General features: G+C 61.9%; 1 protein-coding gene across 1 annotated transcript; it reads right to left on the reverse strand.

Moving 5' to 3' along the window:
• Positions 1-880: 880 nt before the first annotated feature.
• ARSG (arylsulfatase G) lies at positions 881-25,473 on the reverse strand. The gene is made up of 13 exons (XM_086762594.1): positions 25,411-25,473; positions 23,525-23,713; positions 18,146-18,885; positions 17,641-17,828; positions 16,719-16,766; positions 16,528-16,639; positions 16,101-16,238; positions 13,831-14,024; positions 13,185-13,265; positions 9,916-10,024; positions 5,533-5,653; positions 1,819-1,909; positions 881-1,515 (listed from the first exon to the last, which is right to left on the reverse strand). The coding sequence occupies exons 3-13, from the start codon at positions 18,397-18,399 to the stop codon at positions 1,181-1,183; spliced, it is 1,671 nt and encodes a 556-aa protein (XP_086618720.1). The 5' UTR covers positions 18,400-18,885; positions 23,525-23,713; positions 25,411-25,473; the 3' UTR covers positions 881-1,180.
• Positions 25,474-25,667: the final 194 nt, after the last annotated feature.

The following is a 25,667-nucleotide window of genomic DNA, read 5'->3' on the forward strand; positions in this document are numbered from 1 at the left end:
AGAGGGGGCTTGGGGGCCTCCTGCGAGGACAGCTGCTCCCACACCACCCACCTGGCCAAGGTCACACAAATCCACTTACGGCTCGGCCAAAGAAAGACCTGGGTACGTAAATCGGAGTCTGAAATCGTTCCAGAAAACCCTCGCTCAGCTGCCGAGAAACCCCGGTGGTTTCTGGGTTTCAGTTGCAGCTTCGATGTTGCCTTTGCAGCTCCCCAGGCCTTTGCAGCTGCCCAGAAACGGCCCCGTCAGAGCTGCTTCCCCCCACGCGCCTCCCGGGCATCGCACTGGGATCGGCAGGAGCGGCTTCTCTGCCTGGAGCCCTGGTCTGCTGGGAGACCTGCGGGCAGGGACCTCTCCCTGACCTCCCCCAAAAAATCCAGTTACACCATTGGTCTTTCCATGCGGAGTTGATGGGGAGCAGGTACCCCAGTTCTGCACTGCACACCTCTCCCTCACACCTTCCCAAAAAAAGCCTTTTCCAAACACGGGGACGTGGGTGTACGTCTCAGGGCACCCCCAACCTCCGCTGTGGCAGCGCAGAGCGGCGAGGACAAGCGCAGCATCCTGCCCAGGAGGAAAGCAGCATCAGGGAGAGCTCAGGAACCTTTTCCTTCTACAGACAGTTGGGTCTTCAACAGAACCCCGTTGATACACCTCAGGGGCAGGTGCTCCGTTTCCCAGAGTGCTCACCTCATGCCGGCCGGGAATCTTCTCTCTGCAGCCACGGACTCCCAGGGTCTCAGCAGCAGAAGGGATGTTTGCTCAGGGGCTGCGGGCTCCGGCCTCCCCTGCCTTGTGCTCCCACCAGCCCGCTCCTGTAAGGTCCATTTTAGAGGAAAGCCGAGCGAATTTCCCAGAGGAATTCTCTCCCAAAGCCAGCTCTAGCAGAAGGTAGTTTTAATCCAAGACCTGGCTCTTTCTCAGTGAAAGAGCCCTACGAAACACCTATCTCCTTCCACCCGGTACTGCAGTCCCCTGCTCTGCCGGGGGACAGTCCTGCAAAGGGGAGCCTCTGTGTGCTCACGCAGACCCAGACTGACTCACCTCCCTGCTTCACAGCACGGAGCGAAGGGCTCCATCCCTCTCCTCCACGGCCAGCCTCCAGCCTGGAGCCAGCACGCACAGCAATCCCGTTCCCAGACCACGCTCGGGGAAAGGAGCAGCCTGAGCAATTCATTGCTTAAAGGCAAAACCGCGTTGCTCTCCTTTCCGCGTGACGGTCCGGCACGGCTGCGTGAGCCCCGGGCGCTTGGCATCGGCAGGCCACGTGCTGCGCGTTGCAGCAGGGAGTGGCGGCCGGGTCTTTGGAGTAATCTGCAACCGTGACGTTGTCTGTGGCGATGTCCTCCAGAGCTTGGGCGTAAGCCCTGCTGATTGCAGGTAGCACTGCCTGGTACTCTCGGGATGCCGCGTCCAAAGGCTCCTGCTCCTGGATATCGCGATCCAGATTGAAAAGGAGGGGTGGCTGGTGGTGCTCAGCCGACCCAATGCTCCCATCGCAAGCCACTGCTCCTCCTAGGGAGGAAGGAGAGAAAAACACTGGAGTCCCAGGCTGCCCAGAGATCACCTCTGTATTCCTCACCCGTCTGAGATGGCCCAGTCCCACCATGTCCCAGCTTTGGGACCCTGGATGCTTCTGAGGCCAACAACCCCGGGCTGCAAAGCCCGTCCCGCAGACACAGCGGGGCACGTGCCTGTCCTCGCTGGGTTTGCTCTTGCTTGAATTAACCCGAGTTGGTTTTTCCCTGTATCTACAGGGAACCAAGAGTTCCAGAAGGTTTTTCCCGGACTGGATGACCTCTAATAGGGGCACGGTACCTGTGGTGTAAAACGCCTTGTACTGAGCCAGCCGCAGCGTCTCTATCTCGCCGTCCTTCCCAGCTGCCCCACTGTTGGGGTGAAGCAGAACCTGAAGGAAGAACAGAAACGTGTCCATCAGCCTGTGGCAGAGAAACCCGCTCCATGAGACCCGCTCCCCACCCAGACGAGACCACATCCCGCCCGTGCACACATTTGGAGACACCATTCAGCCCCTGGACTCTGAGCAACCAACCGAGTTCTGCTTGCCGAAGGGTGGGCTGACAGCTGAAGGGCGGGCTGACAGCCGAAGGGCGCCGTGGAACACCAGCACCTCTCTTGCGCCTTCCTGGCCCTGAATTTACCCCCCCAGTCCAATTCTGCTGCAGGAAAGGGATCACGAAACCGTGGGAGCTTTCAGCAGAGCAAGGCAAAATATTTTGGAGCTGGGAGGGCCTCAGGTACACCGTCACCCCCATGCTGAGGGTGCTCCCACCTCCCTCGGTGCTCCCAGCTCAGCTCCGCGGCGGGGACATCCAGGGGAGCCGAATTGTTGCCTGAGGCCAGCAGCGAGCCGCACGCCGAGGGTGAGCTCACGCGGAGCAGCGGCTGCACGGGTAGGTGAGGTGCTGGAACATCGTTCCCAGTCCGTCCCCGCCGCTGACTCACCCCGCTGTGCGAGCGCTCCCTTCCCTAACAACAGCCGTCCCGGCACAGGGAATGGGGGCGAGAAGGAAGGGAAGGGTGGGTCGAATCTCTCCCTTTCGGTATTTAGGACACTTGAGCCGCACAGGACGACGGCTTTGGCACACGGGAGCGAGAGGACAAGTGAGCTGGACGGGTCGGCGGGCTCCTCTGTCAGATAATATCTGCCTGGAGCCAATGGCTTCGTTGAGGGGTGAGTCACTCAAGGTTTCCTCCCTGGGAATTGAGTTGAAAAGTGATTCAAGAAATTTCCACTGTGCTAAAAATTAGAAACATCTGCCGAAGTTGTAGGCAGCTGCGGGGCCAAGTTTAGTAACAGCGTTCGCAGCTGATCAGCGCGGTGATGCCTTAGCAGGTGCCCAGCGCAAGGCCCGCCCCGGCACGCAGCGCCGCCGGGCACCCGGCTCGGGCACCCGGAGCTCGCCTGGTCCCGATGCGGCCGCCATCCTGGGAACAGTTGGAAACTCATCCAAGAAATGCCAGGATTCGGGGTGGGGGATGATTTCCAAATGCTCTCCCTTGCTTGCCCTCCATTGCAAGGCAAATAAAAAAAAAGAAATTTACCTTCTGGAATTTGGTTTAAAAATCGTGCTTTAGGGGAAAAAAAATAAGGGCGTAAAGTGGAAGAGGCGGCGTGGCGTAAGCCTGCTACAAGGAGAAAACCCCTGCTAGAGTCCCCACCTCCTTGGTCAGAATAAAACAGCTCCAAAGTAGAACTCAGCAGATACTCAGGGCCCTTGAAGCCAAGGCGCCGGGGACTGAACCGATTTCCAGCCCCAAAGCTTTGCCCGCGCCCTGTCACCCGTCAGCGGCACCGTCAGCAGCACAGCTGGGGGGCACTAAAGGCACTCAAACCCCCCTTGCTACCAACCCGTACGTTCCTAAACCTGCCCCGTAAAACCCCAAGCTCAGAAAATCAATTCACATTCACTGCGCAATTGAGGAGATTCCTTCATTGAGCCCTTTCAAGAAACGCTCCCAGGTCTGCAACCCACCTACTGATCTTTGACTCTGTTATTTTCATTTAACACAAAAAAAAAAAAAAAGAAAAGAGGAAAAAAAAAGCTTTTCTCCCCAGAAAACCCATTGTCTGAACTCGGCGCTTCCGGCTGCTCGCGCGGGCGGCAGGCGCGCGCCCCGCTGCCGTGAGGCTAACGGGAAGGGCTCGTTTGTCTGACGCTCGCGCCCCCGCCACAGTTTGTAGGATGTGTTTATTTTTACTACAAACAGCCTTCGCTCAGAGCAGCACCTTGGCGTCGCCCCAGCCCTGTCACAGGTTGTTCCGGTGCCGAGCGCGCGGGCCGGGACGCCGAGCGAGGTCACGGCGGGCAGCGCGCGCCAGGGAGCCTCAGCCACCCCGGGGACCCCCGGCTGCCGGCGGCGTGCGGAAAGCGGGCGGTGGGGTGAGGAAAGGGACCGCTTTCGGGAGGATTTGTGTCAAGGAAAACCCCGTGACCCCAAAGAGGGGGGCTGCTATCAGCCGCTGGCAGGTGGGCGCTGAAAGGCGGGGAGCCAAGAGCGGAGGGAGCGGGGACAGGCACCGGTTCCCGATCACCGTGGGGCCGGAGCAGGCGGCTGCTGTGTGTCCCCCCCGAGGTCACCCCAGCCCGCGGCAGCACGGGCGGCTGGGTCGCATCCCCCGGGATAGGGAGGAACAACCGGGCTGTGCCCCCCGGCTCCCAGCCCCGCAGGGGTTCATTCACCCTGGCTGCAGCACAAACCACCCCAAAAAAGCACTGGGACAGGGTGATGCTGGGGGAGCCCAGGGACCTGGCAGCGCGTCGTGGCTCAGGACTTTATTCCTCAAAGGGCTGGCATGGGTCGTGCCCCTACACCTCACCGTGAGGCCCAGCATCCCATCATTCCCAGTCAATCATTGTTCCTAGCAAACCATCAGTCCCAGAAAATCATCGCTCCCAGCAAACCATCACTCCCAGCAAACCATTGCTCCTGGTGAACCATCACTCCCAGCGAACCATTGCTCCCAGTAAACCATGACTCCTGGCAAACCATCCTTCCCGGCAAACCATCACTCTCAGCAAGTCATCACTCTCAGCAAGTCATCACTCCCAGCAAACCATCGCTCCCGGCAAACCATCGCTCCCAGTGCCACACACGCAGGAGAAGAGGGTTAATCCCGAGGAGCACAGCGGAGCGCGCTGGCCGCATCCCATCTACTTCCCCACTTTATCTCACGGTTCAGCTGAGGGTTCCATAAATACGAAGCAAATACCAAAACTCTGATGGACACAGAAAGCAAATCCAAGATCCCTGCTGGGAGCTGGCTCATGGTGCTCGCAGGAGGGTGGACTTTGAAAGCAAAATCAGCCTTTATCTGTGGGACTGCTATTAAAGTCACTTTTTTTTTTTCTTTTGGGTCTGCAAAAATCTTGTGCAACTCTGAGAAAAATGCCTCGCCATACCGCTTGTTCTGCTAACTGCACTTTTTAGGCTTGAAGGAGCTGTCAGCAGCTCCTTTTGTACGGGCAGAGCCGTGGGGCACGGACGGGCTGCCCCGCTGGAACACCAGTACCAGGCACGTCCCCCAGCCGAGGAGCTGGGAGAAGGAGGGCTTCGCGATGCCTGGCTCTGGTGAGATAAATAAAGCAGATCCAACCGGGTCCGAGCCCCCGGGGTCTCTCGTTTCCCGCGCTGGCGTACCGTTTGTGCTGGCACCGCGCGGCTGCCGTGCATCCCCTGGGCCGGTGTCGCCGGGACAGTGGGCACGGCCCTGCCAGCCCACGGGAAGGGACGCCAGCCTGCGTGCGGGGGCATTTTCACCTCCCATCCCCGATTCACCAACAAAGTGTAAACCAACCCTGCGTTAATCCCAAAGGCATTTTACCCCGGTTCCCCGACCCGGTCACCTCCGGCTGGCATCCTCCTCCAGACCCGGGGACAATGCTCCGGTGGGTGCGCACCTCGCCAGCGCTGAGCCCTTCCGCCACCCCCTGACCCCTTTGAGCTCAGGGGCGGTGGGATCTGCTGTCAGGAGGGGGACGTCACGGGCGGGTAGTGGCTCTGCCTTACCTTGTGCCCCGCATCCGACTGCCCAAAGAGAACCAGGGACACGTCCAAGCCGTCGAAGCGCCTGTTCGGGGGAAGCGCTGCCCCAGCCAGGGCCACCAGCGTGGGGAAGATGTCCAGGGTGCTGGGGAAAGAGGTGGCTTTCATCAGAGCAAGGAGCGAAGGTCCCCACAGGGTCCCCTCAACCCCACCCGCACCCCGCAGCCCCGCGCCCGGGGGGCACTCGGTGCGCTGATGGCAGAAGAGTGCCTTGGGGTGGGGGGGGCTGCTCCCCAGCACCCATCCCAACAGCTGAGCTCTGCAGAAAAGGTTAAAACCGGTTTCAAGCAGCGACTCGGCCCTGGCAAGCCCTCGCCTCGCACACCTCCCACCCCCAGCCCCGGCTCCTCGCCAGGCTCTGCGGGTTCAGCCAGGATCTGCTGCTCCCCGCGCCCGACAAATCCCGCACCCGGCAAGTCCCGCACCCGCAGGACGGGGAGCGGGGCGGCCCCCTGCCGTCCCCCCCGCCGGGGACACGCGGGAAGGCAGCCGGTCACCCTCCGGAGAAAGTGCTAGCACAGGGACTTTTTACGCCAATGACAGCAGATCCCGTCGCCCCAGGAAAATGTGGTCTCGCTTTTGCATGGCGCAGCACGAGCCGTCGCAGCCAGAATGGAAAATGAGAGCGGTGCTATTTTGTGCGCTCCCCACCAAAACGCCTGTCAGCATTTCCACCGTAAACCTCCCGGGTTTTTCAGGGGCCTCAGCCGCAGAAGAGCACTCGGGACTCATCCTTAGTTGCTTCTCGGTGCGGAGAGACGCAGGGAAGAAGGAGATGACCCCGTGTCCCTCCAGCTCCGCAGGGATGCAGAGGGGGAGCATCTCTGCTCGCCTGCCTGCTGCCTGCGGCCCCAGGGCCAGAGCCTGGCCCTGGCAATTCCCCACCTGTCCGCATGGCACGGAGGGGCTGGGGGTCCAGCAAAGTCATCGCTGGGGTGGGACAGGGACCGCCTGGCTCTGCCATCAGCCCCTTGCGCGGCCTGGGCACGCGCTTCCCACTCCACTGGCCAGGTTGCCCAGTGGGCTCTGGGCTCAACTCCAGTGTGACAGGGAACGGCTGACCCCTACCCTCCGGGGCCCGCTCCTGCGAGGCACAAGCGTCCCGTCCCGCTCGCTGCGACCGAGCGCATCCCTCCCTCTCCTAGATGTGGTGGCGGGGTGACCCCACATCTCTAAAAGGAGCCACCCCGCACCAGGGGTGTCCCACGGCCCCAGGGGACAGCGGGACGTCGGCACGGCCAAGTGACACACCACGGCGTTGCCCTCCCCGGGGACGAGGCTGCGGCACGGAGCTGATGAGCTGGCAGTGCCACCGACGCCGGGCGCTGCCAGGGACTCAGCCCACATCCCTCCAGCTGCAAAACCCTCGTGCCAGCAGCTCAGGGAGTCGAAACCCCGGGGGCTCAGCTGGGGCAAGGAAAGTGCTGGGGGAGGCAAAAACGTTGGGGGTACCCAGGGTGCTGCACTGCCACGGTCCTGCCGCCCCGGTCCTGCCACCGCGCTGCTCCCGCCCGGTGCGTGGTGGTGGCTGCGTGAGCGGAGAGAGAAAAGAGCCCAGGGCTTAAGGGCCCCCCTGCTCTCCCATTCACCGAGTTTTAATTTAGCTGCTAAGAGACAGAGAGAACAAATAAGAACAAACACTGCTGAGAGGCAGCCCCGGTACGGCACGCTCGCGGAGACGGCCCCAGCGGCCAGGCGAGCCGGGAGGCGCCGAAAAAATCTTCTGGCTCCTCGCTGCGCCCGAGGCAGGGCACATCCCCGCAGGCACCTCGCTGGGGTCAGCCTGGGTGCATCTGAAATGGCAGCCTGAGGCAGGCCCCGGTCAGTACTCATGGTCCCGGGGGTGCTCAGCACCCTCAGGATCTGGCCCCCAGCACGGTGCGTGGCGATGCTCGCTTGGTCGAGGCGGGACCGCTGGAAAGCATCACCGAGGTGGGAGGACATGACTGAGCGCAGAGGTGGTCAAAGATCCCCCCCCGGCCATGGGCAGACGTAACCCGCGGAAAAAAGGCACAAAAAAATAGGATTTTGGTCAAAGCTGGCATCAAAGCAAAGGCCCTGCCAGCAGGCACATCTCGCAAGCCAAGCTGGGGAAGCCGTGCTGCGGGGAAACGGGAAGCCACGCTGCCAACCCCAGCCCCGGCCAAGGGAGATTTAATAAATAAAGTCACTCCGGCATCCTGCTGCTGCCCCAAATCCCGAGGGAAAAGGGCCTGGCAGCCCCCCGCCTGCTGCCCAGGGGACAGAGCTGGCGACGAGCGTCCCGGGCGCGAGCGCGGCAGGGATCCCGGCCGGGGCAACCACGCTGCACGGGCCGCCGAGCCGGCTCTGCCCACACCCCAACCGGATTGCCCAACGCGCCCAGCCCCACGCTGCCGGCACAGCACGGCCAGGATGGTGCAATTCGCTGCTTCACCACCCCACTGACCTATTTCTTCCCTGCCCTACTTCAGGTTAGGGCAAGGAAGGACAGAAGCACAGCAAGCGGCTCTGACAATTAAACAGAATTAAGAAAAGCCGACAAAGCAGTTTTCTGCAGAAACCGGCGTGCAGGTGCAGGTCTGCGGCAACGCATCAGCATTTCTCCGCTGGCTCCGGCTTCCCCGGCCCCCGGGCACGCTCACCCTCGCTCACCTCTCCGCTCCCTGCGCCGGGGAGGAGGCGAAGCCGAGTGATGCCGGGGAGCGGCAAGGCGCAGTCCTGGGCAGGCTGCTCGCCCCAGACAGACGCAAAGGCCGTCAGCGTTTCCATAACCTCGGGGGCAGAAGGAGGCTCACGCAGGCGGCTAACGCTTCTTGGTCTTCCCCATCAGCTGGGGGGACAAGTCCTCAACCACCCTGTCTCACATGCTTGTCCCTCAAGGGATGTCCCCAAGGTGCAGAGAAAAGCCACCGGCCCCGACACCAGCTCAGGCTGACCACGGCGGTGACACCTTTCTGAGCACAGGCCATCGCTCTGTGCCGGCCCTGTGCTGCCTCCCAAACAGGGGGCTGCCTCTTCCCAGCGCCAGGCCATCACCCTGCACCAGGCGGGCACGGCCCCGTGGCAACGGGCTGAGGATGATGCCGGCTGCGCTGTGACTACAGAGCTACGGAGCCGCTCGCCGAGCGCCCGACGTGCAGCACAGCTCGTGCTGCCGCTGGCTTTCTAGATTTCCAGCTGTCCGACTTGCTGGGCCGGAGTTGGGAAACGCAGGAGATAAGGGAGGCGATAAAGGGAACGGCTGGGCTTGGCGGCAGGGCTGCGGCGCAGGGCGAGGAGCCTGGTGGGACGCGAGGATGGGGATGGGCACCGATCTCGCCCTGCGCGAGCACGGGCTGGCAGCTCTGCCCCCTGTCCCAGCAGTGGGTCCATCACCCACCCACACAGGGGAAGGGCTTGGAGGGCACCCCAGGGGTGCCGCGTGCGCCCCATCCCCTCCGTCAGACCCAGCTTATGCCTCGAACCTTCCCCCGCTCACAAAAATCCAGCTCCCAGAGCTGCCCTCAGGCCACGCAAGGAGTAAGTGGGTCCAGGTGATCTCCTGGACCTTAGAAACACCCAGCACCTCCACGGGGCCCACCTGCCAGGACCCGCTTCCAGCAGCTGGGCCACTCTTTCCCAACACCCAACAACCCCCTTGGCCCCACCACCCCGACCTCCACCATCCTGTGCTTCAAGGGACGAAAGGGGATGAGGCATCCCAGCAGAAAGGGGATGAGGCATCCCACTGTGCTGCCCCCGTACCGGGCTGTGCCCCCCGCGCCGCGACTGCTGCAAAGGAGGGGCTGTCAAGAGGGGTGCGACTGCTGCACGCAGAGGTGCGATATCGCTGCACCCCTCCGCAGTGCCACGCTCCCCGGCGCGGCGAGGAGCCGGGGGCAGCAGCCCTTCCTCTCCGCTTTTGCCGGAAACGGCAAAATTCGCTCGCTACCTCCCAGGCCGGCCGCATCCTGCTCCGATCGCGAGCCCCATCGCTCCGGCCAGCCGTTCCCACAACCGCACCCTCCTCCACATAAAGCCATTCACAAACCACAAAGCCTAAGCCTGCTTCTTGGTGGAGAGAGAGAACATCGTCAACTTTTAATTATCGGGAGGCACTCAGCCGCCGCGGCCGGGAGGCACACGGGGCCCGGCGGCTGCTCACGCCAATCCACCGGCCTCACAAAAAGCCCTTTCAGCTCCTCTTTGCCGAAGCATTGAGTCTTACGGGCTTGGGAGAGGACAAAAGTACAGAGCCTGGCACACGGTGGGCAACAACCACGGCGGGCAGCTGCCGCTGCCAAAATCCAGATCATCACCTGGGCCCGTCCCAGGGGGGGCAAAGGGGCCGCCCCGCTCCCCGATGCCACCCCGCCGGGCTTGTACCTGAGCAGAGCGCGGCTCGTCCGCTTGGCAGGGATGCGGCCGGGCCAGTACGCCAGCGCCGGCACCCGGTGCCCTCCTTCCCAGGTTGTTTGCTTCGCCGAGCTCCCGCCTGCAAGAGAAAAGGGCAGCGGTCAGGAGCTCTGCGTTGCCGGGAAAAATGCCTGACTCCAGAGTTTCCCTGGGGAAGGAGCTACTCAGAGGCAGAGCTGGAGTGAATGACCCCAAAGGAGGGTGGCTTCACTGGAGATGGAGCTGGGTTGGAGGAGGGAGAAGAGTTACAGGAGTTTTTAAAAGAGATGGGGAAAGGGGGAAAAGGAGGCTCAGTCTGGCACTGCTTTGTGTTTCTCCTCAGCTGGAGCTGCCACGTCCCCCATCCACTTCTGATGTCGGGCAAGAATAGGGAGCAGGTGGGAGATGTAGGAATTTACACCAGGGGCTGGCAACGGCCCCGTGCAGGCGGCTGCTGCCCTCCGCGTGGTAAAGCGCCAACAGCCCCCAGCCACTGGAAACCCGCTTCATTAAAAACACCATCCTGCCGGCTAATTAACCTTGTTCGTTGTGTGCCGGGCGTCACCCAAAACGCCCCTGCTCTGCCTCTGGGTTTGAGACACATGGCACAGGGAAGCTGCCCGGTCCCTTCCTCCACCTGGGATGCTGAGTGTTGAAGTGAGGATGCTGGGCACTGAAACGGGGGTGCTGAGCAACAAAACGGGGATGCTGAGCAAGGAAACGGGGGTGCGGGGTACCAAAATGGGGGTGCTGAGCATCGAAATGGGCGGAAGGGCGTTAGAGAGCTGCTGCTTTGGCTGCAGCCCAAAGGGCCCCGGCAGCTGCAGGGGGAAGGAGCTGGGAATGGGGCAAACAGAAAATCCCAACCCGATTCACCGAGCAAACTTCCCAGGCGCAGCCTTTGTCCGCCCGCCTTTCAGCGTGCGCATGGCAACGGCGCTCGCCCGAAGCCATTTCCTCCGCGCAGAGCCAAGAGAGCGGCGACCTCCCTGCTGCCGCCCAGCCACCCCGCGCTGCTCTGTGTCCCCACGCCGGTCCCCGTCCCAGCCCGGCCTCTCCGGGAATCGCTGCTCCACGCTACGGGCCTGATCCTGCGCTCCCAAGCGATGCCACCGTACCCACATCGCCAGAGCGGAGGGGACACGCATGGCACAGATGCCACGAGGAACAGCCCAGGGAAAATGTTTCGGACCAGGTTTCGGCACAGGCCAGGCACATCCCCAATCCCTCCCACTCCCCGCCCAAACTTTTGGCGTTTTCCCCCGGTGAACGTCGCTTTGGGGCCTAACACGGTGGGACGCAGCCAGCTCTGGGGTTTCTGGTGGCTCCTGGAACTGTAACAGCGCTTCCAACACGCGTCCCACACAGCTTAAGCAAGGTGCCTCCCCTGCCTTCCAACACCCGAGGAAATTACAGCAATTATAGCAATTACAGCAATTAATACCAATCCCTATCTCTGCTGCGTACGAAATAACTCGTCCCCCAGTACCTCTGGCGGGGCAGGATGCCGGAGCTGCCCGTGGATGAGCTCACGTTAACACTCTGGGCAGCAAACGGGGCTGAAACTCCCCAAACCCAACCAGGGACTTTTCTCAAGAGCAGGGATGATGCAACCCTGCCGCTGCGGGGACGGCGGAGCCCGTGGCTTTCCTGGAAAGCTGAACGGAGCATTCCCGTGCTGGGATGAAACCCCTGCTCCTGCTCCCACCACATGGGGACAGCAGGTCCGGAGCCTCCCAAACCGGCCTCAAAACACGCCCGGCGTCACGTCCCCGAAACACGCGTCTCCATCCCAGCATCCCGCCTTGCTGGGTCCGAGGTGGGAGATGGGTTTTTGGGACGGGCTGGCGGCTGCAGGAAGCTCCCCAGCCAGAGAAGGGGAGCAGCACGCACGGATGTGCTGCTCTCTCCGAGCAAGGACCGACTCCAGTGACCACCCGAAATCGATGGAAAACGTCCCTGGAATTCAGGCTGGACCCTAAAGGAAATGCCAAGCCATGCAAAATGTATAGAGTCCCAGCAGCCCGTCCTCCCCTGCCCTCCCGCTCCTCCAAGGGCTTTTCCCCGCTGGGGGACCATACTGGGGGACCACACTGGGGGATGGTACCCCTGGAATGGGATGGCCCAGCATCCCACCCACCCAGCACCCACACTGGCGGCCGTCTGCAGCCAGCAGCGAACAGTAACACCGGGCTGGCTTCCAAAACATCCGTGCAACAACCAGCCGAGGGATTTCGGAAGTCATTCTTCCCGGTCCATATTTCCAGCCAGCTCCTAGAGCCCTGCCAGCCCGCCCTCCTCCCCAGCCTCACGCGATCGCGGGGGCTCGGGCTGTTTTCGATGCTGGAAAGGGGCTGTGTTTTCCCAGCTTTGTTCCCGAACGCTGGACTGCCTGTACCATCTGCTCCGGCTTGTGACCGTCGGTTGCTCAAGAGCAACCCAGGTCGTCAGCAGGGTTTGTTTACTGAAAAAAAAAAAAATAATAAAAAAAAAAATTAAGGTCACGATTTCATGCCGGGGCCGGGCCGAAGGAAGGGCTCTGGGAACGGGAAGGCGAGCCAGCCCCGCGGCCGCGTTAGCCCGGGGAAGCGGCCAGGGTTGCATCGCCTGGGTGTCAGGAAGCGGAGGAGGAAAGAGCCGCTGCCGCCCGCAGCCCCTCCGCCGCTGACCCCGAGCGAAGAGGGGAACCGAGCCCGGCGCGCGTTTACACTGCGTAACACAAGCAGAAGTGGGAACCGCCTGACTCATGCATGCTTCTGGCTGGAGGAAACCCACCGGGCAGATGGCTTGGCCGGAAAAGGAGGACAGGCAGGAAAAAAAAAAAAAAAAACAACAAAACGGTGGAGAGAAAGAAAAGCAAAGTCCCCCCCAGCAAGGGGCTGGGGGGCTGCTGGGTGCTGGCCTCTGTCTGGGATGGGGCTGGGGGCTGCGAGACCCTGCCGGAGCCGACGGCCCCGCTGCTTGGGTGGTGAGAGCATCCCGACCCCAAAACCAGCAGCCACTGACCTCAGGCTCTGGGGTAACCGGGACAGGGGGACCCAGCTCCCCCAGCAGCGGTTTTAGGGGAAAACTTGACTGACTGAAAGGCAAAAATTATTCTGGGGTTGTCCTCAAGGTGACTCAGGCCAGGGGAGCAGCCAGCAGAAAGGCTGAGGGTGAAATGCTCCCCGTGTCCCCCGCAATGGGCAACGAAGGGCTCTGTGGAGCAGCCCCCCCTGCACCCTCGGGGACAGAGACCCCCACCCACGGTGCCACGTTACCTCGCTGCCTCTGCCAGGCCCCCACGAACGGCCCCAGGCGTCCGGCCAGCTCGCACTTCTGCGCCCAGGGACCGTTGTCCCCTGCAAGAGAAAGAAACGTCCCCATGAGCGACACCAGGAGTGGGGCGTTTTGGGGGGGCATCTCCACAACACGGGGCGAGCAAGGAGAAGTGACCCCTCCATCCCTCCTTCCTGTCCCCGGGATGCTTTCTCTCATTCGCAAGAGCAGCAGGTTTATTTATTTTTATTTCTAAAAGTTTATTTTCCAGGGCCGGGGCTGCCCAAGTCCCCGGTGAGGGGCTGGAGCAGAGCTGGGGTGCGGGGGGGCGGCGAACGGCCGCCACCAGCTTCAGGCGTTAATGAGACACAGACGGTTCCTGTCCCCAGGAGCAAGACGTCCTCATTAGGGAGGCTGCTCAGCGAGAGCGGATTTGGGCTTCTTAATGAACGAGGATTTGCGGTTTAATTAAGCACGGCCCTGCCGGTTCAGCCCCGCAGCCAAAGTGGGGGTAACAGAGTGGGCGCAGCTGCCCGGGACCCTCGTCCCCACGACGTGACACCCGCAGAGCAGCCGGGGGCGTGGAGGGCAGGGGACAAAGAGGGGTCCTGTCCCCCGCCACCCACGCGGCCGGTTTTCCTGCTGTACCTGCGAACCACAGCAGCGTGTTGCCCTTCCCGTGGCTGTCGGCGACCCGCTTTATCCGTCCCACCAGCGCGTCCATCTCGCTCAGGGCGGCTCCGTAGACGCCCCTGGCCGAGGCGGGGGGCGGCGGGGGCACCTCCAGCGGGACATGCATGTGGGCCAGCGCCAGGTAGAGGAAGAAGGGGCGGCCGCCGTCGCTGCGGAGGGAAGAGGGGGAGCGCGTTCGGTCAGATGGGGGAAGGTGGCAGCAGAAGGTCACCGGCGTGGTGGCACCGCCGAGCACGGGGACAGAGAGCGATGCGGCCACCTCTGCCTCTGCTCCCGGGGGAAAAACCACCCTGCGTGCGTCAGCCGGCTGCGAACCCTCCAGGCAGCCGCTCCCCTCGCAGGGGGGATGCTTGGCCCAGCGTGGGTCACTTCTCCCCTGCTCCTGCTTCAGCCGCTCCCCGTTGTCCCCTTGTGACTGTCCTCCCATTTGGGACAGGCTTGTCCTTCCATCTCCCAAACACCCCGCATCGGTGCACCCCTGGCACCCACCCGCCTCCATCCCCTCTCTCACGGGGCCCATTTTGGTCCTTTCTCCCCCTCCCCAGCAAGCATCCGGCCTCTGCCGATGATTTTAGCGGAGGACGAGCAGCAAAAGGACGCCCACGCCGACCCCGAGCACGGCCTCGGCGCTGCCGGGCAGCCCCGGACAGGGAGCGCGGCACGTTTGCTCGCTGCACGCTGCCCCGCTGCCTGTTTGCTTTTAAATCATCGGCGGATACGTCCTGTTTTCTTGTTTACAGCTATATTTGTCTCCTCCAACGAGGCCCGCTCTTCCTCAGGGACCTCTGAGGGGAAGGGTGGGATGGCGAACGGCAAGGAGGGGCCGGATCCCGGGGACATGCCCCAGCCCGCGCACGCGCCCCACTCCGGCCGCCCCATCGCCGCCTCCAAAAAGTTTTCGGGGCCCCTCCGACGTGTGCGTCGGCACTTCCTTCCTTTACCCGTCATCTACCTGGGGATGGAAAATTAGTAAATCCCATCCCGCCCGGAGCTGCCGCATCCTTCCCCAGTGACGTCGGAGCCCCGCGAAGGGCTGCGTCTCCCCGGCGCCCTGCCCAGCCCCTGCAAAACACTGGGTGCTGATGCGTCCCTTGCCAATCGCCGCTGCAAAAGGCTACACGGCACCTTTCCCAAGGGATGCCAGAGACCCTGCAACGAGGAAAGCTGCTTCCCCCAGCTCGCAGCCCACCCCGGAGCATCGGTTGGACCCCAGCACCCAGACGGACCTATGACCGTGGCACGCAGCTGAACATCCCCGCTGGCTTTTCGCACTGGCATTCCAGAATTCTCCCGAAAATCAAGGAAACATTTAATCAATAACTTAAGACAGACGTCCCTGACTTTTGCTCCCATGTTCGCTGCGCTCTAAGTGTCCCGGGCAGAGCCAAGTCTCACCGTCACGAATTGCACAACCTTGACAGGACTGGTTAAAAAAACACCGAGACGATAAATCCGGTGTTCTTTTGTTGCCCCGTAATGAATGAGTCAGGCAGAGGAAAACAGGAATAAGCCATCAAAGAGAAGGAGAGAAAAGGCAGGCACCTGCTTAATCCTGTTCTCCATGAACGCAGATAACCCCAAAATACTGCTGGGAGTCGAAAGGTTTTTCCTATTAACCCGGAGGTCACACGCTTGGTTTCACAGCCTAACAGCATCCCCGCAGCCCGCAGGGCCGGGGTTCGCAGGGGATGGGCGCTGCCGGGGCCGCGGGGCAGCGCTTCCCCTCCTCGCGCTGCGGGGAGGCGTTTTGCAAAGTCACAGCTCGTAATCCGCCGATAATAGGGATGAAAATCATGCAACCCGTGCGCGGGGCTTTGGGGTCCTCGTCTCGGAGGAGCCGCTTTGCGCCTCGGGGAAGAGCACGCCCCGGCCCCTCGTGTCCCTGCGCGGCTGGGGAAGGCAGAGCCTGAAGCCCAGGGATCCCAGAGCACTCTATCCCCAAAATGGAGCAAACTCCACTTACGGGGCGGGTTTAAACACCTCCAGGTGCCTTTAGAGGAGACACACAAAAAGGCTTCCAGGGCGAGCCCAGCGGGACACCGGCGACAGCCGCGGTGGCTTCCTCCTCCTCTCCGGGGAAGCCGAACGACGGAGACCCCAGATCTGCTCCCCAACAACCGCGGGGCGACATCCGTCCCCCCCAGCACCGCACCAAGGCCGTGCAGAAGACGCTCGCCGTGACCCACGAGCTCTCTGGGCAGAGGGGACGGCGGGTGGCAGCTCACCTTGCCCGGCGGATGAACCGCGCCGCCTCCTCGGCATAGCGTGCCGCCAGGCTGCTGAGGTTGACGGGCTGCTGGACGATGGTGACGTTCTCGAAGAGAGGAAGGGCCACCTCCGTGTAACAGTCCTTTCTCGTCGCCCTGCCGGGAAGAAGCCACCCCATGCTTGTCACCGCAGCGGGGACCAGTGCGGTTGGCCTCCGGGCTTTGCAGAAAAGCGCAGCCGAGGCGGGGAGCGGCAAGGGGACAACGATTTGGGGACCAACCCAACCCAGACCCGTGCCCTGCTGCGGCACACAGAGGGGGAAACTGGGTGCACGGAGCACAAGGGGAGGCGGTCACAGCCAAGGGCAGCTCTCGGGGCTGGGGGTGCCGGTGCAAACACCCACCTCCCAGTGCCGCCACCGGAACCCCCCACGTGTCCCCATACCTGGCAGCCGCGCCGTGCCGCGGGCAGGGTGGGCAGGGTGGCCGGTTGTAGCCGGGGGTGTCCGTGCAGCCCATGTCGTGGCTGTAAGGGATCCCAAAGTAGTAGTCGAAGCCTGAGGGGCAAGCAAGGGTGTCGGAGGGGACGAGGCGACCACGGGACGCTCGGCTCGTCCCCGCCAGCGCAGACCTTACCACGGAAGCTGGGGTGATGGTGGCCGTGGTGTCCCAGGTGCCACTTGCCTGCGTGGAAGGCACAGAACGTCATTTCAGAGGGTAAGGCAGCTACAGCCGCCGCCAGCCATCGCCCGCGAGGCCCCCGCAGCGCTGGGGGCTTTAATCTCACAACAAGAAAGGCCACTTGTTTGTGCTGGCCGCGTTTCCAGAGTGCCTTTTTTTTTCAGAAACTTAGAAAAAAAAGCATAAGGTATCTCGTGCCTCTGCAAAACTGCTTCCAGCCTTAAAAGGCTCTTTCATGTATTTATATTCAGAGGAGATGAATTTCTAACCCCTCCCAACCAACCAGCTCCATCCTCTGACCTCCAGCACGCGCTTGCTCCCACCGAATGTGCCAGTCCAAGGGGGAGAACTGCAAAAACTGAGTGGGAAAGGAGAAATCGAGGGCTCTTCTGCCAGCACAACGCGCGCAAGCAAGAGGAGCTGTGGGTGCAAAGGGCTCGCTGCCAGCTGGGGCTGGCACAGGCCGGGGGCACCCACGGCGACAGGAGGGTGCCCAAAGCCACGGGGCCGGCGGCACCGACCGTGCCGGCACCAGCGGCATCACACCGGCGTGGGATGCAGGAGGGCAGAGCTGCTGCGCGCGGTCGTGTTTGCTCAGGAGAAGCCGGCGTGGTCCTTGTGAGGTGAAACAGTGAGAGGTTAAACGGAGAACTGGGGCGAGCCTGGAGTTCAGGCAGTATCGTACGTTTGAAAATGAAGATTTTAAGCCTGGGATTTCAAAATCCAAGGGGGATGTGCAAAATCTCTCCCAGGTGATCCTTTAGACTTTCCTCAACTGCCAGCGTTGCCCTGCCTGCGGTCCCTCCTCCGCAGGGCGCGGGCACGGGCATCTTCGTCCCCTCCACCGCCCCGCCCCGCCCCGGCTGCCCCTCTTTACCTATAGCCCCCGTGCTGTACCCAGCCTCCCGCAGCACCTCAGCCAGGGTGGTCTCGTTCAGGGGCAGCCCGCCGACCGACGTGACGGCGAAGTTGTGGGTCACCCCGTTGCGCGCCCCGAGGCGCCCCGTGAGCAGCGAGGCGCGGGACGGCGAGCAAGTGGAGGCAGCTGAGTGGAAATCCACAAACCTAGAAAACCAAAGGATCCTTCGCTCGCAAGCCCCTGCACAGCGTGACGCTGCCCCAGCCCTCCCTGCTGCCCTGCACGCATCCCCTTCTGCCCCAGGGATGAGGGTCAGGAGCGGGGGATGAAGCTCGCGGGTCCCAGCGGGGATGGACGGACCTGCACCCTGAGGTACCGGGCCGTGGCTGCCCTCCCCGTGCAACCAAAACCACAGCAACGAAATCCTTTGGTGTGCCAGGCCCGCGGGGGCAAATTTCCCTTTGCTGCGGGGCAGAGGAACCAGGGACGCTTGGAGAGGGCCGGGGAGGGGGGTAGACGTTACCTCGTCCCTTCGGCTGCCAGCTCATCCAAATGCGGGGTCTCCTTCGTCTCCGCCCAGTTGGCCCCGAGATCCCCCCAGCCCACATCGTCCGCCAGGATGACGATGAAGTTGGGCTGCTCACACCCCGCGCGGGGAGCCGAGAGCCCCGCCAGCGCCGCGGCGAGCACCAGCACCGCCCGCGGGGAGGGGGTCCCCATGGCGCCACACGGCAGGGCACCTGCGGCTTCGTCCGTCCCAAACTTCCTCCGCCGCATCCCCGCGGGCGCAGGTGAGCTCGCCGCGTCCCCTCCTCAGCCGCTCCCGCGGGGCTGGGCCGGGGCCGGGGGGGTCACGGTTTGCTCCCTTGGCTGCCAACCGAGCTGCAACGTCTCTTCCGTCTTTCACACCCAGGCTCAGCCGATATTCCTGAAATCGGCGCAAGCAAAGGTGTTATTCTTAGAAGTCAAAAACACCCTTTGAAGTCACTGACACCCTATTTTTAACTTGCCTTCCTTCCTGGTAAATATCTAATTAGACACCAAACCAAAGCGGTATTTTTCCCTGCAGAAGCGGGCTCGACCTGCGGCGGTAGCTGCTCTCCCCTCCCCGCGGCCAGGGAGATGTTTGTGTCCAAGAACCAAGCTCTCACGCTGCAGACCCGCTCCCCGGCTGGCGAAGCGCTGGCCTCCCTCGCCTCGGGTGGGTAAATAACCGCTGCGGCTCTGCCGGCGGCCGTCGCTCCGTCCTGGTTACACCAGCCCCTGCGCGAGAGAAAGACGACGCCGTCAGAACACGCAGCATCCCTCCTGCGCCCCGGTCCGGGGCAGAGCGCCTTATCCAGACACCCACACTTTGCCTTCCAAGTTGTACATTTTGCTGCCTGGCTCAACTGGAAAGGACTGGAAAGGACGAGTGCCCCTTTCCCGCACCCATTCCTCGGGCTGGGATGGCTTCCCGCGGTGCTGTCATCCCCGGGGAGCAGCGCTACTCCGTCCCGTCTCGCCCTCCCGCCCGAGCACTGCAGGGCGCACAGCGCCATGGCGGGGGGAACGCAGGGGGCTTTGCCTTTATATGTGAAAACGGAGACGTTTCTAAAGCTCATTTTTAAAGTTTAGATCTGCTCGTGCTGCCCCACTGCTGCCAGTGCCATGGGGCACCCAGAGGCAGCCGCTCCCGGAGGCAAGAATGCAGGAATTCAGGCAAATCCAGAAAGCAATAAACACCAGAAATACCTAGGCTGACAGGATTAATCACACAGGGCTGCTTAGGGCAGGATTTGGCCTCCAGTGGTGGAGAGGCTCAAGGACAACCACCCCAGAGCGCGGTGGTGGAGGCGGAGCTGCGAAATATCGTGTTTTCTGAGCACAAAGTTATGGCCAAAGGGAGATGGACCTGAAGAGATCCACCAAAACCCCACCAAGCCCTGCGTGAGGAGCTCAGCACCGGCCGTGGGGATGGAGCGGGACCTGCGCCCGGGTCGGGGTGGCCGGGGATCTGCGGGACCCAGCTGGGACCAGCGCTGTGGCAGATGCCCCCAGTTGGAACCAGCAACCTTGGGGGAGGACACAGCTCCCATGGGATGGTCCACACAGCCAAGCAGGGCAACATCCACGCAGACAAACCAGGAGGGCAAGGAGGGGAGGCAATACTGGAAACCAAGAGATGAGAGGGCGACAGGAGGAGGCAGGAGAGGGAACACCATGTGTAGGCCAAGAGGTTTGTAGCTGGCAAAGCAAATTGTTCCCAGGTTTTCGCTGCTCGCATTTTTAAAAGCTTTGGGCGGTCGCTCAGATCAGCGGCTTCAGGACTGTCGGCGCAGCACTGCACCGATCAGGGATGCGACTCCATTCGTAATTCATAGCCCAGAGTGTCAATTTATAAATTTCCATCCGAGGGCCTGGACGCTCTCCGTGCGTTAATTAACGGGGTGGGACGCGGCGGGTCGGCGGGCTGCGCGGCGGCAGAGGCTGCACAGCCCTGCCCGGGCAAAGCAGATGAGCCCAGCTCCCGTTCTGCACCCGAACTGCGAACCCACGGCTCGTCCCTCGTGCCCTGAACCGCCAAACAGCGAGCAGGATCGAGGTGAGGCATCTGGACGTGTTCGATGGCAGCTAAGTCACCTTTACGTTCCCATAAACGATTCCCTTCACAATTTCTTTGTCAAGCCCCTGGGGCTTCTTCGGGGATGGGTGCTTGAAAGGAGCAGCTTTCCCACACGCCTGCACGAGGGCTGAGCCCAGGTGGGCTGAGAGAAGCTCAGAATTGAGCCATCAGCTCCACAGGAACCCTGCTGGAATTGGTTTTGGGGGAAAAACAAATCCATAAGGAGCCCCACATCAGCATCCCAGCTGAGCTGTGCCTACGGCGGGTGGTGCTCACCCTTTCCGGGAAGGCACGCTGCGCAATCCTACCCTCCGGCACCTTCGCCGGCGTGCGGCAGCTCCGGGCCCCGTCGCCAGGCTGAGCGTGGTCTCCGTGCCGAGCCCCAGTCCCTCCGAGCATCCTCCACACAGCACCGCACCGAACCCCGTCCCGTACCCGGGGGTGGCCCAGCACCACGCGAACTGCACTGGGAACCCTTGGCAGAACCCGCAGCCACCCAGAGAAACCGAGCAGAACCCCAGGGAGACAAAGCCACAGCTCGCCCACAAACCTCTGTCCTCTCCGTTTGCTCTGGGGAGGGACGCCAGGACGACACGGCGAACAAAAACAATCAAACCTATTTTCAAAGGAGACCGTCCTCTCTCTAAATTACAGGGGAAAGTCACCCAGGGCTGAAATTTATGCATTAGGGTCAGACAAAACTTCTTGATCTCCCATGCCCAGAGGCCATTTGAAGGGGAGGCGAAACACGGCCCGTGGAAGGTGGGGCGCGTGGCGTGGCTCGTGCCAGGCTCCCACAGAACCGTCCTCGTCCGCCGCGGGTCCAGACCCCGGCCGAGCACAAGGCCGCCCCTTGGCATCAACTCCAGCGCGCTTTCCTCCAGGCTCCTTGGCAGAGGCACCTCTCCGACTCTTTTCATCTCAAATTCCTGGGCGAGTCTGGGCTGTGCCGGCTCTGCCCCTGCAGCGAGCTGCGCACGTCCTCCAGCAGTGCCAGGGCGGTCGCGGTGAGCATCCCCGGGACCAGCCCCGGTCCCCGCTCGCTGCCGCACCAGGGCCTGCGCTTCAGCAGCACCTCCGCTCTCCTATGGCTTGGCTACAACCAGACCTGTGCAGAGCTGAAGGACCATCTTGTAGCTATTTTTGCAAAAAAAAAAAAAAAAAAAAAGTGACTCAGAAGAGATTTCCCCAGGCTGACTACGGTGGGAACACGGTTGTTGCGGCACCTCGCTTCGTGCCAAGCAGGAAATACTGCAAAGGTGCTTACAGCTCCGTGAGCCACCTGGGCAGAACCACAGCCAAGATCCGAGGCCTCCGGCTAACCGGCACCGCGCTGGGCTGCGAGCATCGGTGCCGCTCGAGCTGGACGCTGTGCGCTTCACGCCGCACACCCGGTACGGGGGAAGAATTACACAAATAAAATGAAACGCGTTTTTGCAAGCCAGACAAGGCGGCTCACACAAAGAGAGGGATAAGCCAAAACCAGATAAACCAGTCTAGAAGAGCCCCAAAGCCTCTCCAACCGGGCGCTCTCAGGACACCCTGGGGCTGGCCCCGGGGCAGGGGGGGGAGATGCCCCCTTGGCTCGGGGGATGCCACCGGCCGTGCCACTCCCGAGCGGCTGCGGCCACCCGCCCAGCGCTGGGACTGTCTGTCATGTATTTATTACACATTAACCAGAAGTTTACAAATCTTGGGGCCAGCACGATCATTTTCACATTTTTCACATTCTTTCGCATTTTCACGCCTGCCTGGAGAGCAAAGCAGCAGCCGGAGCCCGGAAAAACCTGCCGCCCTTTGAAGCACGTCCGGCTGTGCCGAGCCGTCCCCTGCCAGCACCCGGGGCTCGCACCCCACCCAGGGCGTCACGGCTCTGATCTCCGGCCCAAACCCACGCCGGCGGCCCCGCTCTCCTGCCGAAAGCAGCGGCAGGCATCCCCGTCCCGGCTGCGAGGAGCGGGGAGATAAGGATGCAGCAGGGGATGAGAAATTCAAAGCAGAGTGGGCTCCCGCTGTTATCCCAGGGCCACCCCAGGGACTCCCAGCATCGCCCCTCACTTTGGCCAGACTGGGTTGGGGAAACTGAGGCAGGCAAGCAGAAGCGGTCACCCAAGCTGCGTGCTGACCCCACGGCTGCCAGGTGACGCAGGATGGGGACGTGTCCCCACGGCGCTGACCCCGACCCCACCGCGGCAGCCCGGAAGGGATGGATGGTGGCACATCCCAGCAGGGACAGCCAGGCTTTCCGGGGGGAGAAAAAGAAATCCATGCTTTGTTTCCAAATCAACCCCGCACAGATTTTATTTCTGATTCCAGAGAAGGGCAGCAGGTGCCTCGTGAGGGGTTTGTCTGGGGGGCAGAGGGTCCACGAGCTCTGTGTCTGCCGCGTTAGGCGTCCTCGGTCCCGGCGTGTTTACCAGCAAAGCTCCGTTCCCAGTACAGCTCTCCTGACAATGCTCTGAACAGAGTCAAGACTTTATTCCAGGAAAAGGTTTTCTACTGGAATAGTTTATACTCGTTCCCCTAACAGAATAAGCAGCACCGACAAAAACATACTTCTGCAGATTTGCTAGGACTTCTGCCAGCTCCTGAGACAGGAGAATGTTTTTCACCCATCTAACTGCTCGGTCTTTCAGAGAAAACATTACACACGCCGAGCAGGGCTGGGCGAACCCCGGCAGGACAAATGAACTGGAAGTCCCTGACCCATCCGGCGGCAGAAGGCAGGGGCCCGCGCTCCCTTTCTGCTTGCAGCCCGCCCTGTTTTCCAGCTCCGGGCTGATTTATGCCCACTGACGGGACGCTTGCTCTCCTTGGCTGTGGTTTAGAGCCCTCAAACACCGGCCAGGCACCCGGGTTGGGAGCGGGGCAGAAGCCCCCGGGGCGATGGAGAAGCACGTCCCGCTGCAAGCCGGCACGGAACGGACCCACAATGAACGTGCCGGGGCAAAGCGTCCCGGCAAGACACGGCCAAGCCCTTTCCGAGGCCAGGCTGGAGTACGGCAAATCCCCCCAGAAGTGGGTAACGTGGGGGGAAAAAAACATTTCACAGCAAAGCTGCAAAGCCCCGGGCCGGAGAGGCTGCAGCCACCGGGGATCAGCCCCGTCCCTCCCACGGGACCCCTCCAGCCCCCATCGCTCCCCCAAAGCCTCATTGCACTTGGAAAGCCCAGAGGAATGAGAAGGTGAAGCAGAGACAGATGCAAAGTACTGACAAGAAATACCAAGAAGTAAATCGCCTTTGTTTTTTCATGCCAAAGATATTTGCATTCTTATTTCTCCCCTGGAGGCACAAACCTCTTTTGTTGTCCCATAACCACTTGCACTGTCGCTGCCAGGAAGAATTACAGCTCGGGGAGGGTGACCCATTCTCAAGGAAAACCTTGTGTAACGGGATATCGGGATACCGGCTCTTCCAGGCCAGGCAAGGTGGTCGCCCTTTATCCCTACCCGGGAACGGCACAATTCCTCGGAGCAAGGGGTTTCCTGTGGGATGGGACAATAAGGGGGTCTCCAAGGGCACAGGGGGCACAGTCCCCATCGCTACCCATCACCCAGATTTGAGCCGGTTTAGGATGGGATTGCAAGAGGGGGGAAGCTGCCGAAATCTCTCTGCAAGAGAGATTTCTCAGCGGCCGTTGGACCAGCATGGCCAGGAGAAATCAGCGGCAGCTTTCTCAAAGTTACCAGGTGAAAGCAACAGCTAATTTGCCTGATTTGTCAGAAGTTGCAGAGTTTTTCCCCCATTCCTCGTTCCTCCTTACCCACGCTGCCCCTCCTAGCAACTCCCGTTGGGACAAAAAAAAAAAAGAAAACCAAGAGAAGGGACCTCCATGAAGTCTAACGCGGCAGCCCTTGCCGACAGGTGAGGCACTGAAGGAACATTTTAACCCGCGTCGTTTTTCCAGGGGTACAAACCAGAATCACCAGGTTCCGGTTTAACCCAGTAAACTGTGGCGGGGTCCTGGGGCAGCGCGGGAGGGCAGGTGAGGAGGGGTCCGCTCACTGCCCCACTCAGCCCTCTGCTATTATTACCTGCAAGCAAAAGTCACTTGCCCACGGTCCCGGAGGAATGGCGCGAGGCTCCGAAACCTCGCCAGCAGCGTCCGAGGCCAGCACCGGGACGCGGCAGTAGCGGTGGCTGTGGCACAGTGAACCGGCAAATGGAGCGCTCTCAGTTTTTTTCCTCTTTTTTACTGATTTAAGGGAAATTTAGGGGAAAGCCTAAAGTGCTCACCGCTTCAGCGCCATTCCCCTTTGCCAGGCACTGCTGGGGGTGGGGTTTTGGTGCTCTCAGCGCCAGATGTCTGACTCCCTCCCTGCTCCCTTCCTCCTCCATCATACAGGTGGTGAGTCGGTCTCGCCCGCCTCCCATTTGAGTCACACGTCGCTGCTTTTTAAGCTCCACACATCAGGGAGATGTAGGGATTTCTTAGGGATGCTGCTCCCTAAAAAAGCAACATGTGCTGCTGGCAATGCTGGAGCTCAGAGGGGCCGGGAGCCCCTTGGCACCCTCAGAAATGGCACACAGGGCGTGCCAGCCCTGTCCCAGCCGCTCCCATCCCGATCCCAGCGCCCCGCACGGCCAACAGGACGGCGGCTGCCAGTCCGAACCCGGGATGCTCCCGGCGCTGCGTCCCGCTGCTGCGGGGCTGAGGACGGTGGTGGGCAGCCAGATCCCGGCCACGCTGCCCAAAGGGCCTAACGTGTGCGGTGATGTCATAGAGTCACGGAATGACAGAATCTCAGAAGGGTTTGGGTGGGAAGGGACCTTCAAAGCCCATTCAGTGCAAGCCCCCTTCAAGGATTAGGGATATCTCCAAGCAGATCCAGTTGCTCAGAGCCCCATCCAACCTTGCTTTGAATATTTCCAGGGATGGGGCATCCAGCATCTCTCTGGAAAACCTGGGACAGTGCTTCACTGGCCTCACGGTAAAAAACTTCTCCCTAACATCCTCTGCGGGGATGCCGCCCCCCAACTCCCACCATCCCATCCCATCCCATCCCTTTCCCGTAAGCAGATCCAGGGTTTGGCAAACAAAGGGCTTCAAAACTCGGTCACCAAAACCGAGAGCCCCCGCCGTGTGCCCCAAACCCCCTCCTCCCGACATCCCCCCCCCCCCCAATCTGCCCTTTGCACCGGCAGAGTTTTTGCCACCCGCCGGGTCCCAACCGGCGGGGACCTGCTCCTCCCGCCGCCGCTCCATCCCCGCGGCGGTTTTTTGGGAGCGGGGTGCCGAGCCCAGACCGCTCCGGCAGGTGCCGGCCCGAAGCAGGGAGTGGTGGTGGTGGTGAAGGGGGGGGGGGGGTGCCGCGCCCCCCGCCGCCGCCAGCACCGCCCCCTCCGCCGCACACGCGGTGCCGGCGCCGCCGCTGGGCCGAGCCGGGGCCCGGCGCGCACATGGCGCTGCGGAGCCGCCGGCGGAGACCGGCTCCAGCC

This window comes from Chlamydotis macqueenii, chromosome 18 (assembly GCF_036417535.1).
Source record: "Chlamydotis macqueenii isolate bChlMac1 chromosome 18, bChlMac1.mat, whole genome shotgun sequence".
NCBI classification, from domain to species: domain Eukaryota; kingdom Metazoa; phylum Chordata; class Aves; order Otidiformes; family Otididae; genus Chlamydotis; species Chlamydotis macqueenii.